This window comes from Esox lucius, chromosome 5, assembly GCF_011004845.1.
Source record: "Esox lucius isolate fEsoLuc1 chromosome 5, fEsoLuc1.pri, whole genome shotgun sequence".
Lineage (NCBI taxonomy): Eukaryota > Metazoa > Chordata > Actinopteri > Esociformes > Esocidae > Esox > Esox lucius.
Genome location: NC_047573.1, coordinates 33,053,326 through 33,066,214, shown reverse-complemented (window position 1 = coordinate 33,066,214; position 12,889 = coordinate 33,053,326). Strand labels below are relative to the sequence as shown.

Genomic DNA, 12,889 nt, shown 5'->3' with positions numbered 1-12,889 from the left:
AAAGTAATGGTCGTCAGATATTCCTTCCTCCATCTACTCCAAAATTGCTCCGTCAAATATTGCACTCTACGCCACCGTTTTCTTCCGTACAGGTCTTCTTGCACAAATTTGCCTGGTGGAGGCAGAGGAATGGAGGATTTCATGGTGAGTAAATGGTTTGGTGTAAGTGGCTCTAGCCCCTTGGGATCATAGATTGTATCTGTGGTGAGTGGGCGGCTATTAATGATCGACATGGCTTCATAGAAGAAAGTTCTCAAGGAAGCATCATCCAATCTTCCTGAGCTCCGCGAAAGAACCCAGCTTAGAACACTCCTAACTGTTCTGATCTGCCTTTCCCAAACCCCTCCCATGTGACTGGCATCAGGTACGTTCATTATGAAGTCACATTGCTTCTGGTATAGGTAAGAAGTCAATCTGTCCTTGTCCAATTCTTTCAGAGCTTTTGTCAGCTCATTTTTCGCTCCAACAGAATTTGTCCCTTGATCTGATCTGATCTCTCTTACAGCTCCACGGATAGCTATAAAGCACCGCAAGGCATTTATGAAGGCATCAGTTGTAAGATCTTCCAGCATCTCTATGTGTATTGCCCTTGAGGAGAAACAGGTGATTATGAGACCATATCTCTTATGTTCTTTACGACCTTGCTTGATGAGAAATGGTCCGAAACAATCCATCCCACAATAAGAGAACGGTGGAGAGGGATCAACACGGCTAGCTGGTAGATCAGCCATCTTTTGCATCTCTGTTGACCTGCGATTTCGCCTGCACGTAACACATTGCGTAATGTGATTTGCAACAACTTTGCTGCCACCAACAACCCAGTAACCGTTTGCTCTCAATTCATTGAGGGTCTGTCCTCTGCCTTGGTGCTGAGTTTTTTCATGGCAGTAATCCAAGATAAGACGTGTAACTACACTATCTCTCGGTAGAATTGCTGGGTCTTTTGAGTCAGGAGATAAGGAAGCTTTCCTCAATCGCCCTCCCACCCTGAGAACACCATCATGCAGTACTGGGTCTAGTTGGAACAATGGATGACAGTGTGGCAATTTGCCATGACTCAGTTTTTCCAACTCATCTTTGAAGGCATCCTTTTGCGCCAATTTTACAAGCACGATACTGGCCATTCTCATGTCTTCAACATTTATGGGTTGAACTGTTTTGTGTCTTGCAAATTTCTGGATTCGAGCGACAACTTTCACTGCTGTGTGCCATTTTGAAAAACGCTTAAACCTCTCCAAAAACTTTTCTTCTACTACCTTTGTTTGTAGTACTTGTGTTGTTCTGATTTCAGGATCGCCAACAAGCAGCTCTGGAGTTGTCTTTGGTGTGATAATATCCTTTTCCCAAAGAAACTTGGGTCCTGTTAACCAATTTGAGTGAATCAGATCTGACACTTTGAGGCCCCTGGAGGCATGATCCGCTGGATTTTGATCCGAATTTATATAATGCCACTGCGCAGGGTCAGTTGTTTCACGAATTCTTTGAACTCGATTTGCCACAAAAACGTGAAATCTGCGGGCTTCATTGTTTATGTAGCCTAAGACTACTTTTGAGTCTGTCCAAAAATATTCTTGGTCAATTTTGAGCTCCAGCTCCTCCTTTAACATGCTACTGACTGCTGAAGAGATCACCGCAGCTGTCAACTCGAGCCTTGGTATGGTCACGACTTTTGTGGGTGCAACCCTTGCCTTGCCAATAACAAAGGAGCAGTGCACTTTGTCTTCATTCAACACTCGGATATATGAGCACTGACCATAGCCATAACTACTCGCATCTGAAAAGTGATGGAGTTCAATCCTCTGGACAGTACCTAGATGTTCAGGAGCAAAACATCTCCTAATCTGGAGATTTTTCAAGTTCTTCAGTTCGTTGAGCCAGCTTGTCCATTGTGGCATTAACTCTTCAGGCAGCGGTTCATCCCATCCAACACCCTTTTGGCACATCGCCTGGAGTACCCTTTTACCCAAAAGGAGGAAGGGAGACAGAAAGCCTAGTGGGTCAAACACAGACGCCACAGTAGAGAGAATTCCTCGCCGTGTTGCCGGTTTCTCATCCAGGGCAACTTTAAAGGAAAAGGTGTCACTTTTTATACTCCACTTTACTCCCAACACGGTCTGAACAGGGAGTTCATCAGAACCAAGGTCCACATCTTGAACTTCGCTGGCTCTTTCGCTGACAGGAATTGACTCCAAAACCATTCTGTTGTTTGACAAACTTGTGTAGCCGCAATTTCCCTTTTGCACATACATTTCAGGCTCCTTGAATTAGTTTGATAGCTGTGTCCACATCTTCGACACTAATGAGCCCATCATCAACATAGAAATTCCTTTTGATGAAGCTGGCTGCTGCAGGATACTCTCTTTCATTTTGGCATGCAAGATACTTCATTCCATAATTTGCGCAGCCAGGTGAGGATGCTGCCCCAAAAAGATGGACTTTCATGCGATATTCTTTTGGCTCTGAATGTATATCGCCATTTTCCCACCACAAGAACCGCAAGAAATCTGTCTTCTTGGCTCACATGGAATCTGTGGAACATCCTTTCTACTTCACAAATAACTGTGACTGGATGTTTACGAAACCTGCAGAGTACCCCTGTAAGCCCATTAGTTAGATCAGGTCCAGTTAGTAAGTGATCATTCAAAGCAGTGCCGTCATACTTGGCAGAGCAGTCGAACACAACTCTAATTTTCTCTGGCTTTCTGGGGTGGTACACCCCTTGGTGAGGAATATACCAGACATTTCCTGGCTTGGGTTGATGTTCAGCTCTCTCTGCATCACCATCATTGAAGACACTCTCCATGAATTTAACATAGTCAGTCTTGAATTTTGGGTTTCTCTCAAATTTTCCTTGCAAACGTTTCAGCCGCACAAGAGCCAGACGCTTATTTTCCGGTAATTGTGGACGTGTCTTAAAGGGAAGAGGCATCTCCAGGTGTCCCTCTGTATTCTGTTTAATTTTCTCATTCAGTAATTGCATGAACTGTATATCATCATGCGATATGCTCTTTTCCTTTGGATTTGTATCTCTAAAGTCCTGTTCAAGGGCTCTGATGACAGCGACAGGAGTCAGTATCGGAAGTTCCTTAACAGAAACACGATGACACAGACCAGTGACTTCTGTCAACTTTACAACCTGTTGTGAACTACCAACAATACTCCAACCCAGGTCAGTCCTGATGGCATACGGCTCATTATCATCTCCTGTGATGACTTGTCGAGGTGCTAAAGCTCTTGAGCAGTCGTAACCTATCAGAAGTCCAACCTTACAATCCAACAACTCTGGTATTTCGTGTGCTATTTTATTCAGATGTTTCCACCTTCTTGCAGTTTCAGAGGTAGGAATGTGGGAACGTTCAAGTGGAATGAAATCTCTGGTATAGGATGGTGGCAAATTAATTAGGTTGTGAGAAGAAAGCCCCCTAACTCTGAGCCCACTAACTCTTTCACTTTGAACCACAGAATCCTTTCCCATCATGGTAGTGAGCTTTAACTTGACAGGCTCTGAAACTGTCCCCATCCTCTCACAGACCTCTTGGTCTACAAAAGTGTTGCTACTCTGGGTATCTTGTAGGGCGTACACTAAGGTCTCTCTTTCAGGATTGTCAATTGAAGAAATCCATACTGGCACGATCATTGATGTGCTCCCACCGTTACCTCCGTCTACGCAACAAGAAAGAGAAGATGTATTTTCTTCTGTTTGCTTAACATGAGAAAGGGCTGCAGAAAACGAACGGTCTTCATGAAGTGGTGTTGGATGCTGTTTCTTGCACATATTACAAGTAGCTTTGTTCTTGCAATCCTTTGAATTATGTCCTTTCCTAAGACAGCTGAAGCACAGGTTATTGTCAAATATGAACTTTCTCTTTTGCTCCACAGATTTAGTGGCAAACATTTGACATTTGTAGATGGAATGACTTTCCCCACAACATCTGCAAGTGACTAGGTATGGACATAAAGGCGCTGCACTTACTTTATTGGACCTGTTTGACCCCACTGAGTTGCATTCCTCTACACTGTATTTTTTCGGCACTGTGCTTGTTTTGTCTGATGCTTTCACATGTGATGAATGCATTAACCTTTGAGCGTTTAACTTCTCTAGATGACCGTTCTTCAGAGAGCTTTAAGGCATGAAAGGATGACACAGGGTTGCAGGCTATTTCTGCTTCTTGTGCCAGAAATTCAGCAAACTCTTTGAAATTAGGGTATTCCTCCTTTTTTCTCAACTGCATTGTAACATGGCGATTCCAACGAGACGTCACCCAATCAGGGAGTTTTTGTAGCATTTTTCTATTCTCTTCACAGTCATTTAACACCTGAAGCCCTTTGATGTGTGGCATGGCATTGCTGCAGGCAGTCAGAAAGTCACTTAACTCTCTCAGTTTAACTGATTCTCTTGAACCAATCTTTGGCCAGTTATTCAGTTTTTCTCTAAAAGCACACTGAATTGCAAACGGATGGCCGTACCGAGAATTCAATGCTTCCCAAGCTTGACCATAGGCTTCATCGTCCTTTCTGTAGAAGCTTCCTTCCAATACAGATTGTGCCTCACCACTGATATATTTTTGTAGATAGAACAACTTATCAGCTGAATTTGTGCATCGCTGTTCTATCAATGCCTTGAAACTTGTTCTCCATTCTAAGAACTTAAGTGGGTCTCCTGAGAAAACGGAGTGCTCAGGTGCAGGAAGTCTGCTGAGAACCATTGTGTCATGTAAGGCTTGTACTACTGAGGTTTCCTTATCAAAATGGGTAGTTTGTTCCTCTTTAACTTCCTTAAAAGCTACTGGAGGAGTCACCTCATAGCATGCTTTTATTCTTTCGTTATTGGACTCACCTGAGTCAGCTTCAGAGTATGCTTTGAGCTTTGCAGCTATTACTTGAAGATCTCGCTCATTTTCCAATCTTTTAAGTTCTTGTCTTTGAGCAGCAATAGCCTCCTCCATTTTTATCTCTGCCTGCTTTGCAGCTAACTGTGCGGCAAACTCTGCTCTTTTTGCGGAGATGCTTTGCTGTTCTGATGAGCAGCTTGAATGGTGACTACGAATAGTAGACTTGGAGCTTGTAGCTGAAAAGATTGACTTAGCATAATCTTTGTCAAGCACCATACGAATTCTTGCATCTTCTGCACTAGCTTCAAATTCCTCCTGCCCTACTTCACTCATACGTACTTTCATTAGCCCCATCAAATCGGTTGTTACTGCTGTACAGGAATCAATTTTTCTTCTAATCTCAGTTGAAGGTAGTGATTGAGATCGTATAAGTTCGTACACATTTTTTACTTGAGTTTCCAGCCCTTCAACAGTTTCCATCATGTCACCCAAGTCTTGGTCAGAGCACTCATCCTTAAGTTTGGTACGTGTAATTCTTACTTGTTCTTTCCAGCTTTCATACAACTTGAAGAATTTACTCTCCTTTAGAGAAATGTCTTGCTGCTTGAGCTCTTGCATTTTTGGAGTTAATTTTCTCTCCCGTGAAGATTTCCTGGATTCATCTCTTCTTGAAGTGGAAGCAGTAGGTTTTGCTATTTGAAGTGACTGTATTTTAGCATGAATATCAGCTATGAGTGACTCTAATCTTTCCCTTTCAGTATCATCATCACTTTGAAATATTAACTGTTCATTTAAACTAGTCAACTCTGCCTGAAGGGACTCAATTTGCTGATTTGATTCATCATATTGAGATTTTTCTCCATAAACTGACATTTCAAAGTTTTAACAAAACACTTTAGTGTTACTGAACTACTACAGATAGAAAACGTGTATCTGTTCAACAATACGTCAATTGTATGCATATGCAACAAATTAGGCTGTTAAATCAAACAATATATACAAATGTTTTTCTTTACTTCGTATCCAACGTCTCTTTGTACGATGCGCCCGTGCTCTCGTTTCCTCTTCTCATTCAGCCGATGCCGTTCCTCTCGTAAGCGTGTCGGCGTGCAATGGCGTTACGTTTTCACTTTAACTGCACTGGTCTGACAGAATAAAGGCCACGCTTCATACTGTCTTTTGTTGTTTATTCACTCTCTCTCTTTAGAATAGACACTGTAGACACCGTGAAAACTACAAGAAATAAAAAACATATATTCAAAATATGCATTTTGCATCTCTCGTGTCAATATCTAATGTTATGCAGGCAAATGTTGTAACAGAAATACAACGAATCCCATCAACATCATGAATAGCACATCACATCGTGGACGTAAAGCAATATAAAACAACATTATACACATTATCAGATATTTATAAAGTTAAATTACCGTGTTCGCCTCTCAAACCATGCAGATTAAGAATTTCTTTGACAGACTACCTGTCGTTTCTCTGCATCCATTTTAGTTCTTCTGACCCAAATGACGCAAATCCGCTCTAAACTGAACCGGGTCATTTGACACCTCGTTATCAACGTAATCCTTACTTAAATAACCCCTTAACTTTATACATAAATTATGAATATTGACTTCTGTATATCACAATTGTTTTTTAAATTAAATGAACTCAAATTTACATTAATTTATAACATAAAGCAAATACACATCTCAGCAAAAAACATGTCATTGACAGTTACAAAAGGTGAATTTCCCACACCTGTGGCTTTTTAAATTGCAATTAGTGTGTGTATAGTCAATGCATGTAGATGCACTGAGCAGGCTAGATGCTGAGCCATTGTTGAGCAAAAAAGAACTGTCAAAATACCTGTGTAATAATGTAGTGGAACTTTCTAAAGATTGAAAAGGATATAAAAAGGCATCCAGAGCCTTGCAAATGCCAGTCAGTACTGTTCAGTCACTTATTAAGAAGTGGAAAATGCAGGGATCTCTTGATACCAAGCCAAGGTCAAGTAGACCAAGAATGATTTCAGCCAAAACTGCCAGAAGAATTGTTCAGGATACAAAGTAAAACCCACAGGTAACCTCAGGAGAAATACAGGCTGCTCTGGAAAAAGACGGTGTGGTTGTTTCAAGGAGCACAATACGACAATACTTGAAGAAAAATTAGCTACATGTTCGAGTTGCCATAAAGAAGCCTTTACTGTGCCAACGCCACAAAAAAGCCTGGTTACAATATGCCTGACAACACGTTGACACACCCTACAGCTTCTGGCACACTGTAATTTGGAGTGATGAGACCAAAATAGAGCTTTATGGTCACATGTTAGCTAAGAAACCATTCTTGCACAAAAGACAAACAAGACCAAAGTACCTTGTAGGAACACAGTACTCATGTAGGAATTGTTTATTTTCCCTGCGGATCTTTACACCCCTGTACACAAAAAAAACCAACAGCCAATTAACAGACCTAAAGTTACTTGATACCGTACATGCTAAGAGGTTTAGGACCCAATGAATTAAAGGTTGTGAACATTCTCGGGGTTAAATACTTTTTCTGTTTATTTCTCTCTCTCTTTCAGATCTGGGATTATGGCTCAGGTCATAAAGTGACTGATGTTCCTCATGACTCACAAGGAGATAGCAAAGTGAGCCTATTAGTACTGCCACAAAACAAATTAACTACTAATTGTTTTAGGAACAAATGCTATTTCTAGAATTTTAAATATCTATTGTGTGTCTAATTCATATTCACACAGATTTACACATGCCATTGGCTTGACCAGGATCACATAGTGGCAGCTGGAAGCCAATTAAATATGCTGAGAGTCATTAACCGATGGACTATGATGGTTAGTATTCTGGTACTAAAGGTAAAGTTGGTAAAAGTACAAAATGTATTAGCAGTAGAAGTTCTTGTGAAAAAAACAACAACAACTACATTTCAAGAAAATCTACTCAATACAGTTGTTTGTGCATTATTAGCTGAAATCTGACTGATGAAAGCTCATATTTATTGCTGCACTAAACAATCAAATAATCTAAAGAAAGAGCCACTCAATTGTTGACTTGCGGTTTTACAATGGCCATCTCTTGGCTAGCACCTGTTTACCCTCTCCATGCAGCTCGCTGTTTATACAGACGTTTTAGTGAAATTAATTCCATTCATCACAGGTTTAGTAATCAAGTGTGTCACTGACAATATCTAGCCAAATCAATCTCCTTGACAAGTGTCCAGTGTTATCCTTTCTTGTGGAAGTACGTTGTTCAAATCAGCACTGAATAAATTAATGAATGATAAAATGAATAATATGAATGATAAAAAATCCAATATTCTTCAGCCAAATCTGTTGGTTTTCTCTTACTGTTTTATAATGCAAGTTCCCCTTCTCCCTAACAATCTCTCTCACCTATCTCTGTGACCCTTTTCAGGGTTAATACGACAGTTTGACCTAGATTCATATTTAGGTAGTCATTTTTCACAACAAGCCATTATTCACTTCTATCCCAGTCTGGAATAAGCATTATTAGGCTAATCTAAATTCATAAATTAAAACATTTTTACTAGCCGCAATTTTGTTGTTGGGAAATTACGTTTTGCCTGATACAATGGGGAGAACAAGTATTTGATACACTGCCGATTTTGCAGGTTTTATTACTTACAAAGCATGTAGAGGACTAAAGTTTATCATAGGTACACTTCAACTGTGAGAGACAGAATCTAAAACAAAAATCCAGAAAATCACATTGTATGATGTTTTTAATTTGCATTTTATTGCATGACATGCAATAAAGTATTTGATCACCTACCAACCAGTAAGAATTCCGGCTCTCACAGACCTGTTAGTTTTTCTTCAAGAAGCCCTCCTGTTCTCAACTCATTACCTGTATTAACTGTACCTGTTTGAACTTGTTACCTGTATAAAAGACACCTGTCCACACACTCAAACAGACTCCAACCTCTCCACAATGGCCAAGACCAGAGAGCTGTGTAAGGACATCAGGGATAAAATTGTAGACCTGCACAAGGCTGGGATGGGCTACAGGACAATAGGTAACCATTAGTAACACAGTACGCCGTCATGGATAAAAATCCTGCGGCGCACGCAAGGTGCCCCTGTTCAAGCCAGCACATGTCCAGGCCCATCTGAAGTTTGCCAATGACCATCTGGATGATGCAGAGGAGGAATGGGAGAAGGTCATGTGGTCTGATGAGACAAAAATAGAGCTTTTTGGACTAAACTTTGGACACTCACCGTGTTTGGAGGAAGAAGAAGGATGTGTACAACCCCAAGAACACCATCCCAACCATGAAGCATGGAGGTGGAAATATCATTCTTTGGGGATGCTTTTCTGCAAAGGGGACAGGACGACAGCACCTGAGGGGAGGATGGATGGGGCCATGTATCACGAGATCTTGGCCAACAACCTCCTTCCCTCAGTAAGAGCGTTGAAGATGGGTCGTGGCTGGGTCTTCTAGCATGACAACGACCCGAAACACACAGCCAGGGCAACTAAGGAGTGGCTCCGTAAGAAGCATCTCAAGGTCCTGGAGTGGCCTAGCCATTCTCCAGACCTGAACCCAATAGAAAATCTTTGGAGGGAGCTGAAAGTCTGTATTGCCCTGCGACAGCCCCGAAACCTGAAGGATCTGGAGAAGGTCTGTATGGAGGAGTGGGCCAAAATCCCTGCTGCAGTGTATGCAACCCTGGTCAAGAACTACAGGAAACGTATGTTCTCTGTAATTGCAAACAAAGGTTTCTGTACCAAATATTAAGTCCTGCTTTTCTGATGTATCAAATACTTATGTCATGCAATAAAATGCAAATTAATTACTTAAAAATCACACAATGTGATTTTATGGATTTTTGTTTTAGATACCGTCACTCACAGTTGAAGTGTACCTATGATAAAAATTGCAGACTTCTACAGGCTTTGTAAGTGGGAAAACCTGCAAAATCGGCAGTGTATCATTGACATGTTGTAAAAAATGACTCCATGGGCTTTCAAGACCAACTCAGGGTAAGCAGAATTTCACCCAAATATGAATCTAAGTCGAACTAACCCTTTAAATACTTTTTTTCCCTTCTCCATCTCATACACACCGGCCTTCACCCAGTTCCTTTCTCCCCTAATCCTCTCTTCTTTCTCAGACTGAATCCAGGTTACTGGGTCTTTCCTCTGCCGTGTTCAGCTCATCGCCGTCTCCAGCTGGGAAGTGGAGGGGCCTGATTGCAGCCACTTCTGGGACTACAGTGTATCTTCTCCAGCGTGGCACTTGCAACATTCCAAAAAGAAGGGAGCCTGAGAAGAAACCATGTAACAATTAATGGCATTGTTAGTTTTTTTTCACTGTTGGTTTTTTCGAGGAGTGTGACTAAAAGAGCATGTAACATTTGTGGGTAAATAATAATAAGCATAACGTCCTAATAATGAGCATAATTATTAGCAACAGCATTCTCTCAGTTGTCCACTAAACTTGCTGTGAATGCTCCGTTCATTAAGTTATGTTAAGATACAGAAACGTCCGTTAGTGTTTCATAAGAGGATAAGCAGTGTTGTGTACAGCTCTTTTCCACACCAACTGTGTTGGCAAGAATCCAAGTTTTTTGAAACACGTGGGTGCATTATTAGTCGATAAGAAAAAGAACAGTGGCATTACAAAGCAGCCATAATTTGAAAGATAAATACTAGTGAAATTAAACTAATCATAGGTGAAACGGGTTGCTGTCTTTTTTTTTTATTGTAACGTTTCAATCCTTACACATTTGTTAGTAAATTTCCAAATAGATATCTCGCAAACGGATTTGGAACATTTACATTTCACTGTTCCTTCCCCATCCAGATCCAGTGGAAGATAATATTGTTGCTTTAAAGAAAAAAAAGACTGGAATTCAGGGGGGCCTGGGGCGTTCCATAAAAGGGACTTCAGTAGAGGAAGTCAGTTTTGCTGACATAAGGAGAGTGTGCTCACAGCATTGCAGAAAGTAGCCGGAGCTGATAAAACATTTTGGACCTACCGAAACACTTGAGGATTGAAGGGATATAACAGAGTCATATAAGAATGGCAAAAAGTGAGTGATCTGATTGGGAAATCTTGCTGAAAGAGTTAGAGTATTGATAGGGTTGACTTAAATAAGTCTGAAGGTATACACTTAGTTATCCAGTGCAGCTTGTATGTAGAGTCATGCCAATTGCTCTGTGCTTTCTCGTCATCAGACAACCAGAAGTTCAGAGATACTGATTCTGAATTAACAAGGAAAAATCCTGCAGAGAGAAAGCATTTACAAAACCTAGTTATACAGAGAAAAGGAAGAGCAAGCCAACATACTTGTTTTTCACACTAATTTAAGGACCAGTTGCACCGAGAAGACTGACAAAAGAACACACTAACACCCCTAAGTCCTTGGGCTTCCTATGTTCTTATAGTCTGGTTGCCGTCTTGCCTTCCTGTGGAACTTTAAGTCATGGCAGGAGAAGAAATATCATACAGTGAGTCCATCACAACAGTGACAGACTCCCTCTACCGCTTCCCCCTGATCCCTCTAATGTGCCATATTGCCAACAACTGGAACTCAGCTGCAGGTGCAATCACATATCAAGCAAGAATGGGAATATATTTCATTTTCAGAACTACAGCAATTGGTCTCCTCAGTTCCCAAATACTTACAGAGTATTGTTAAAAGTTGTGTTGCAACACAGTGGTAAACATGCCCCTGTCCCAACTTTTTTGAGACGTGTTGCTGGCATCAACTCAAAACGGGCACTTATTTTTCCAGAAGCAATAACATTTCTCAGTTTCAACATTTGATATTTTTTTATTTAAATGTAGGGATAAATGATTTGCACATTATTTCATTCTGTTTTTTGGGGAGATGTTATGCTGTTTCCCAACGTTTTGGAAACAGGTTTGTACACATCCTTATCAACAAAAAGACAACTTTCTAATTTGTCTAAAAAAAAATAAGAGCCTAGATTATATAGTACCTAAAGAGCCTGAAGAGTTCAGTAAAAAAGGTATGTTAGAATAAATTGTGTGTTCTGTTGTAGCTAAGAAACCATTCTTGTGCAAAAGACAACAAGAACGAAGTACCTTGTTATGTAGGAACACAAACACACACCTGTGGCTGAGTGCCTTCCTAAATGTGCATCTTTTCCATGTAGACCTTTGCAACCCTATACACATACAACAAAACAACAGCATATTGACAGACAATATCCTGCCAAAAGCTCACGTTATTTGATACAGTACATGGTAAGACATTCCGGGCACAATTAGGGACATTCCGGGCCTGTTTTCAGGGATAAAAACTTTTGTGTTTATTTCTCTCTCCTTCAGATCTGGGATTATGGCTCAGGTCATAAATTAGATTAAATTAAACTTTATTGTCATTGAACCGTACGAGTACAGTACAACAAAATGCAGTTAGCATCTAACCAGAAGTGCAAATAGAAGAGGGCAGTAAATTTAGAAGTAGAATTGGAATGTGTAGATGTGCAATGAAGGCAAATACAGGGCAAATGGCTATTCTAAATTAGCAATGAAGGCAAATAGGGGAGGGCAGAACACAAGTATTAATTATATGTACAATTAAGTCCAAAAGTATTCATACCCATGCCAAATTTTCTGCCATAGTGAATTTTTGACCAATAGGTTTCTTCTGGCTGGAAATGACATAAACAAGTGACAAAACATGGTAAGACATTGTGCTGGGGTAACAATTTCTGTTTTTAGCCATGACTTGCAGTTGACTAGTAACTGACTAGAGAACTACTGCTGTTCAGTTGTTCTCAATGTATAGGTGATTAGAATGCTCTCTCATGGTGGAAATTGCAAGACCATTTTAAATATTATAGAAACTTGCATTTTCTCAAAAATGTGCAACAATTTCAAAGGGGTATGAATAATCTTGGACATGGCACTTTTCGTAAAAATGTGAGAAACAGAAATAGTTCCGATATTCATTTGTATCTCCAGCACAATGTTATTTTCAGGAAGAGGAACTTTACACCTAACATCTGAACAATGAATTAGCATTCGCTAACTGGTTTCAAGTCATG

General features: G+C 40.5%; 1 protein-coding gene across 2 annotated transcripts in view; it reads left to right on the top strand.

The window, feature by feature from the left end:
* LOC105024392 (transcription initiation factor TFIID subunit 5) overlaps positions 1–10,880 on the top strand; it is a 37,712-nt gene extending 26,832 nt beyond the window's left edge. Inside the window, exons 9-12 of one of the 2 annotated variants that reach the window (XM_029119823.2) lie at positions 7,411–7,476; positions 7,588–7,680; positions 9,982–10,165; positions 10,674–10,880. In XM_029119823.2, the coding sequence (XP_028975656.2) occupies positions 7,411–7,476; positions 7,588–7,680; positions 9,982–10,158 (336 nt within the window). In that variant the 3' untranslated portion in view covers positions 10,159–10,165; positions 10,674–10,880. Of the gene's footprint in view, positions 1–7,410; positions 7,477–7,587; positions 7,681–9,981 lie in introns of both variants that reach the window. The other variant, XM_029119822.2, reaches the window with a different exon arrangement.
* The last annotated feature ends 2,009 nt before the right edge of the window (positions 10,881–12,889 follow it).